The 6,801-nt window shown below is 34.3% G+C and overlaps 3 protein-coding genes across 3 annotated transcripts; 1 reads left to right on the top strand and 2 right to left on the bottom strand.

Moving 5' to 3' along the window:
- Positions 1-1,330: 1,330 nt before the first annotated feature.
- On the bottom strand, positions 1,331-1,432 carry CBG26051 (the record flags this gene model as incomplete). Its single annotated transcript, XM_045244516.1, has 1 exon — positions 1,331-1,432. One exon carries the CDS (start codon positions 1,430-1,432, stop codon positions 1,331-1,333), a length of 102 nt encoding a protein of 33 aa, XP_045097848.1.
- A 109-nt stretch (positions 1,433-1,541) lies between these two features.
- Positions 1,542-3,838, top strand: Cbr-egl-5 (the record flags this gene model as incomplete). Its single annotated transcript, XM_002642599.2, has 3 exons — positions 1,542-1,614; positions 1,671-1,799; positions 3,486-3,838. The coding sequence occupies 3 exons, from the start codon at positions 1,542-1,544 to the stop codon at positions 3,836-3,838; spliced, it is 555 nt and encodes a 184-aa protein (XP_002642645.2).
- An 829-nt stretch (positions 3,839-4,667) lies between these two features.
- On the bottom strand, positions 4,668-5,011 carry CBG26050 (the record flags this gene model as incomplete). Its single annotated transcript, XM_045244515.1, has 2 exons — positions 4,668-4,754; positions 4,937-5,011. 2 exons carry the CDS (start codon positions 5,009-5,011, stop codon positions 4,668-4,670), a joined length of 162 nt encoding a protein of 53 aa, XP_045097847.1.
- Between the last annotated feature and the right edge of the window lie 1,790 nt (positions 5,012-6,801).

Raw genomic sequence — 6,801 nt, 5'->3', positions numbered from 1 at the left:
TAAAAGTTTAGGGAAATTCAAAATTCTGGATTCAAAATTTAGAAATCAAGAGTTTCTGAACTTCTGAATCTAGGAATCTGAGAGTGCAGAATATCATTGTTTCCCAGAGTTTCTAAAATTCCAGAATCTCAGAAACTCGAAACCTCAGAATCTTGGATTTTCAGAATCCGAGAACATTGATAATCCTAGAATCTCAGAATCACAAAACTTTCAATTCTAAACTTCTGACTCTCCAGAATCTCACCTCCAAATCTCCCCTGAAAAAATCTGACCTTCTCTTTTTTCCCCATTCTCTCTCTCTCTATCCCTAGTCAATTCATTTTCCCTTTTCCGGCTATCCAGTCGCCTTGGCGCCCGTCGCTTTCTCTACGTCTCCCACTTCTTTACACTCTCTCCAATATTTTACACTTTCCCCTTCTTGTGCTCCACTTCTTGTGCTGCTCCCCAAAGTCAACTCCAATTTCCATAAAACCCATTATTTTTATAATTTGTGTCTCTTTTTCTTTTTCTCTCTCTCTCTCTTCCCTCCAGAAACCGGCTTTCTTCCAGGACACTCTCCGCTTCTTCCAATTGGTCCATCTAGGCTCCGCCCACCTGTTCAGTGGATTACGGTAGAAGACGACAACAATGAACACATCGTCCAGTGCATTCGAATTTGGCTCGTCGACGGCATCGTCGACGGCCACGTCGACAACGTCTTCACAACCAGAAGCCAATGATCATTTATCGGTAGGTTAATTAGGACCCTGGTTAGGATTAAGATTTTTCAAAAGTTTGAATTTCAGTTATCTCAATGAAAGAAGGGCACTTGAAAACTTTCCTATTGGCTTGAAATCCTGAATTCTGAAATTTCGCGATTCCGAAAACTGAAAAAAAGGATCCGGAGATTCAAAAAATAAACATTTCAGTAATTCTGAAATCCATAATTTTCAGGATCTTGGAATTCGAATTTTAGGAATTTCGAACTTTTGAAAAGCAGAATTCCGAGATTTTGGACGTTTCAGATTTCCACTTTTTGAGATTTTGAGATTCTGAATTCTGAAAATCTCAAGGTCTGCAATTGTAGGATTCTAGGATTTTGAGTCCTGGAATTCGAATTTTCTTAATTTTGGACTTTATCGGAATTCAAAAATTCGAAAATTTAGAACTTCAAAATTTTCACATTCTCAGGATTCTAGGATTCTTAGGGATTCCAGGATTCAGAATCTCTGAAAATCCAAATTTAGGAAATTTTCTGATTTTCAAACTTCTAAAACGAAAAGAAGGAAATGAAGAGCCAAAACTTTCCGAATTACCGGCTTCATTCTAAAAAATCTGGATTCCCTTATTTCTATTTTCCTGAAAATCCGGAAATTCGGAAATTTGAGACTTTCATAGTTATTTTTCCAATTTTTGATTTCAGATTTTCGTTGAAAGATTCCAGGATTTCCATTATTAGAGACAATTTTAATTACCCGGTCCTAATTTTTTGAGATTGTTAGATTCTTAGGGTCTTAACTTATTACATAATTACCCTCTTCTAATTCCAGAGACTTGCCGCCATGACTCAAGGAGTAGGAAAAGAAGATCCAGAACCCTCCTCCACTCCATCAGCAGAAGCCAGTCTCTACCCAGGTAGTCAGTGACTCCGTCCACTTTGACCCAATTTCTATAAAAACCCAATTTTCCAGTATCAGCAGCCTATATGCAGAGTTACGCAGGATGGCCACAAAATTACTCATATTTCGGTCAGCCGCTTGGTCCGGCGGCGTTCCCTGGTTGGCCACAGTGCTATCCCAACCCAGCGTGGTCCAACTATGGTGAGTTGTTCGGTCAGTTTTATTTTCACTTTTTTATAGCTTTTGAAATTTCCCATATTTTGTTAGTTTACTCTTTTTTGATAGCTAAATTGGTTCTTGAGATATGCGCCTTTAAATGTAGCACGCTGTGGCGCGCCGTCTTCAAAGGCGCATAACCCCTAAAGCAGTGAAGCTATCTAAATTTTGTCAATTGACAAAACGTGTAACATTTTATACTTTGCATTTTTGTAGTTAATTATTTTTTGGTAGCTTCCAAAGTGTTCGAGTTAGGTGCCTTTAAAGATAGTGCGCGCAAAAAATGTAAGGTACAGGGAGCGGACAACTTCAAAGGATAATAACTCAAAAAGCAGAACAGCTATCTGAATTTTGTCAACTAATAAAATGTGTAGAATATTATCATCTACATTATCGTTATTAATAATTTCTTGATAACCATTATGATTTTTAAGATATGCGCTTTGAAAGATCGAGCACGCTACGATACAGGGTGTGCCAACTTTAAAGGTGCATTACTCAAAAAGCAGAGAAGTTACTTAAATTTTGTAAAGTAATAAAAGTGTATAATTTTATGTTCAACATTTTTATAGTTTACTATTTTTGGATACCTCAATTATCTTTGAGATATAAGGTTTTAAACGTTACGCACCTAAAAACGGGCTAGCAGTCAAAGTTTTTTTTTTCACAACTGTAGAATATGTGTTTTTTGTAATTGTTGTTGTCTACAGTAAAATTATAAACTTTGATTAGCCATCAAAAGCTTTCCACCTTCTCTGCTTTTCGAGTTATGCTCTTATGCGCCTTTAAAGGCAGCGCGCCGTAGAGTCCCTTCCCTTTTCCTACATATGCTATTTTTAAAGACGCATATCTCGAAAACCAGTTTAGCTATCATAAAATTGTCAACTATTAAAGTGTAGAACATAAAATTTTACACATTTTTATAGTTAGCAAAAATTAATTAGCTGTTTTTCTACTTGAGTTATGCGTCTTTAAAGACGACGCGCCGTAGCTTTTTCGTTTTTCTGAGCGCGCTATCTTTAAAGGCGCATATCTCAAAAGCCAAGTTAGCTATTTAAAAAAGTAAACCATGAAAATGTAGAACATAAAATTTTACACATTTTGTTGGTTAACAAAATTTAGATACCTGTTTTAGTTTTTGAGATATACCGTTTACGAGTTAGTGCGCAAGCTTCACCCTGTTAAAAAGGTGTGCTAACTTTAACAATGCATATCTCAAGAACCAATTAGCTATAAAAATTGCAAACTGCAAAAATGTAGAGCATAACATTTTACACATTTTATTGCAAACAAAATTTTAATAGCACACTTGCTTTTTGAGTCTTTAAGTTGGCGCACATGCCTCTCTTCCTACTTTTAGGTATACGCTATCTTTAAAGGCGCATATCTCTAGAACCAATTTAGCTTTCAAATTATTCAAAGCTGATAAAATGTAGAGTAGAAAATTTTACACATTTTCCTAGTTAACAAAATTTAAATAGCTTGTTTGCTTTTCGAGGTATGCGCCTTTAAAGTTAGCGCACCTCCCTCTTCTCCTGTTTTTAGCTATGCTATCTTTAAAGACGCATATCTCCAGAACCAATTTAGCTATCAAAAAATCGCTAACTACAAAAATATAGAGCATCACATTTTACACATCTTAATATACAAATCAATTTATTTTTTCTTCAGCTTCATCAAAAAAGGGTCGTCAAACATATCAACGTTTCCAAACCTCCGTCCTCGAAGCCAAATTCCAACAGTCCTCCTACGTATCAAAAAAGCAACGAGAAGAGCTCCGGCTTCAGACACAACTCACAGATCGTCAAATCAAAATTTGGTTTCAAAATCGACGAATGAAGGCGAAAAAAGAGAAGCAGCGGGTTGATGATCACACGGAGCACACTCCTCTTCTGCCGGCAAATCCGCCAAAAGGAATGGGAATGGATTTGGATGATGATAAGAAATGGCAAATGGCTCATTGGCCACAAGCAGCTGGACACAATCCGTATGGTGTCGCTTATCCTGGGCTGTGTCCACCGTGAATTTGGAATTTGAGAATTTTTTGGGAATTTTCTTAAAGGATTTTGGAGAACTGAAGTTTTGAAGTCTGAAAATACTGAAAATTTTTGAGAATCCTGAAAAGGTAATACATCAGTTTCTTAATTTTTGAAAGCCCGAATTTATAGAATTCCAGAATTCTCAGAAATTCTTCTAGAACTTTTTTTTTCAGAACTCTGATTTTCAGATTCTGAAACTCTGAAAAATCTGAAATCCTGGAATTTTAGACTTTTTGAAACTCGATATTCTTGAATTTCTGGAACTTTCGTATAGCGAATTTTAAGGATTTTTAGAATTTTAAGAACCAAATTTTCTAATTTTTGGATTTTTTGGAATTTGGAGATTTTCGGAGTTTCGGATTCTGAGATTCTGAGATTCTGAAGCTCTGAAATTTTGAATTTTTGAATTGTCGAGATTCTGGAATTCTGAAATTCCAAAAAACATAAAATCCTGGAACTCGAATTTTCGAATTGTTGAATTTTCGAATTATTGAAATCCGAGATTCAGAAAACCCGAAGTTCAGAAATTCTGAAATTTTAAAACTCTGAAATTTCGAGATTCAGAATTTCAAAATTCTGAGATTCTGATAATCAGAGATTCTGAAATTCTGAAGTTCTGAAAAGTCAAAACGTTGAAATTCTAAAAAATCTAAAATTCGGGATTGCAGAATTCCGGGATTCTAAGATTGTTAAGTTCTGAAATTCGGAATTTCGCAGTCTAGCATCTCAGAATCTCGAAAAGGGGAAATTTGGGATTCTGAATTTCTTGAATGCTGAAATCCCGAATTTCTAAGAACTTCAGATTCTCAGATTCTCAGATTTCCAGATTCTCAGCTTCTGAAATTTTAAGATTCTGAAATTCGGAAATCCGGAAATTCTGAAATTTTGAATCACTGAAATTCTCCAAAACCCCAAAAAAAAAATTTCTCAAAAAAATTTTGATTTTTTCAATTTCAACCCCATTTTTCCTGAAATATAGTGCCTTCTTTTTTGTATACCTCTTCCAAACTTGTCTAGTTTTTTTTTCCATTTTTTCTTTTTCGAATTTCAAATTTCCCGCCTTATGAACTGATTCTGATAGGCTCCGCCCCTTTTCTTATTCTTACCCATTACGGGTTTTTTTTCCATTTTTTCATGAATTTTTTTGATTTTCTGCATTTTTTGACATGTCCTGTGAGACTACACGGTTCCCATTTTTCACCCAATTCATCGATTTTTTTTTTTGAATATTTTTTTTCGATTTTTCTAGAATTTTCTTTTGTGTGTGTGTGTGGTTTCTAGTCTTCTTCTTCTTCTTCTTCCCCCAACTTTGTTTCTGAAAAAATAATAACTCTGAAAAAATATTTTTTTGCTAACTCTGAATGAAAATCTGAATGAAAAGTCGTATATATTTGAGATTTTATTAGAATTTGCCAGAAAACTTTTCCAGGTACATGTAATCCAGGATTCTGAAAATATGAAATATTTCAACTTGAGGTCTTGAGGGGGTTTACTGTAGTGTGGCCTAGAAAATTGGAGTTTTGGAAAGCTAGGCCATCCTTTCGAATAGTTTTTACTGTGTTTCTAGTAGTTAGGGTACGGTAGTATGGCCTAGAAAATTAGAGTTTTGAAAGCTAGGCCACCATGAAAAGCTAGGCTATCCATCCAAACTAGGCCGTACATGATAAGAGCTGATTACTGTAGGTAGAAACCTCCAAATCGATGGCTGTGGCCTAGAAATTTTGTAATTTGAAATGCTAGGCCACCTAAAAGCTATGCGATTGTTAGGCAAAAGCTAGGCCAATAGTAAAACCTGGATATTTGGGTTACGGTAGGTCAACCTTTTTTTTAATTTGGATTACTGTAGGTCGGAATCCCCCAAAATGATGCATATGGCCTAGTTCTTTTTGAGCAGTATTATATGAAATTTTAAAATCCTGAATTTTTTTGGGATTTCTGAATTTCTGAATTTCTGAATTTCTGAATTTCTGAATTTCTGAATTTCTGAATTTCTGAATTTCTGAATTTCTGAATTTCTGAATTTCTGAATTTTTGAATCTGAATTTCTGGATTTCTGAATTGCTGAATTTCTGAATTTCCGAATTTCTGAATTTCTGAATTTCTGAATTTTTGAATCTGAATTTCTGGATTTCTGAATTGCTGAATTTCCGAATTTCTGAATTTCTGAATTTCTGAATTTCTGAATTTCTGAATTTCTGAATTTCTGAATTTCTGAATTTCTGAATTTCTGAATTTCTGAATTTCTGAATTTCTGAATTTCTGAATTTCTGAATTTCTGAATTTCTGAATTTCTGAATTTCTGAATTTCTGAATTTCTGAATTTCTGAATTTCTGAATTTCTGAATTTCTGAATTTCTGAATTTCTGAATTTCCGAATTTCTGAATTTCTGAATTTCTGAATTTCCGAATTTCTGAATTTCTGAATTTCTGAATTTTTGAATCTGAATTTCTTTATTTCTGAATTGCTGAATTTCCAGATTTCCAGGTTTTTTGAAACTCCCAAAATCCAAAACTTCGAAATTAAAAAAAAAAGTTCAGAACTTCCAAAAAAAGCTTTCAAAATTCATAAATATGAATTTACGAAACGATTACTGTAGTTTCATGTTTTGTGGAAATCCGGACACACAGAGAGACAGACAGACAAGAAGTGTAGACACAGCATTTTTCAAAAAATTATTTATTTTTTAAAATTCAATATTTGAATTTTTCGCCAAAGTAACCTTTCTGAAAAAATGTTCCAAAAAATTGGAGAGAAATGCAGCAATCCTGTAATGTAAAGCTTCTTTTCTCAAAGCTACAGTAACCATATAAGTTATGAAAAACCCAAAAAAAACTACGGTAATCTTCGAAATTTTCTTTTTTTTGGGAATCCTACACAGTTCAAGTTCTCAAAGTTGTCACCAGAGCTACAGTAACCTCACGGACAACTACAATAATCCTGAAATGTT

This window comes from Caenorhabditis briggsae (genome assembly GCF_000004555.2).
Source record: "Caenorhabditis briggsae complete genome, chrIII, whole genome shotgun sequence".
NCBI classification, from domain to species: domain Eukaryota; kingdom Metazoa; phylum Nematoda; class Chromadorea; order Rhabditida; family Rhabditidae; genus Caenorhabditis; species Caenorhabditis briggsae.
Note: the sequence above shows the minus strand (reverse complement) of the source record. Positions and strands in the feature narration are given on the sequence as shown.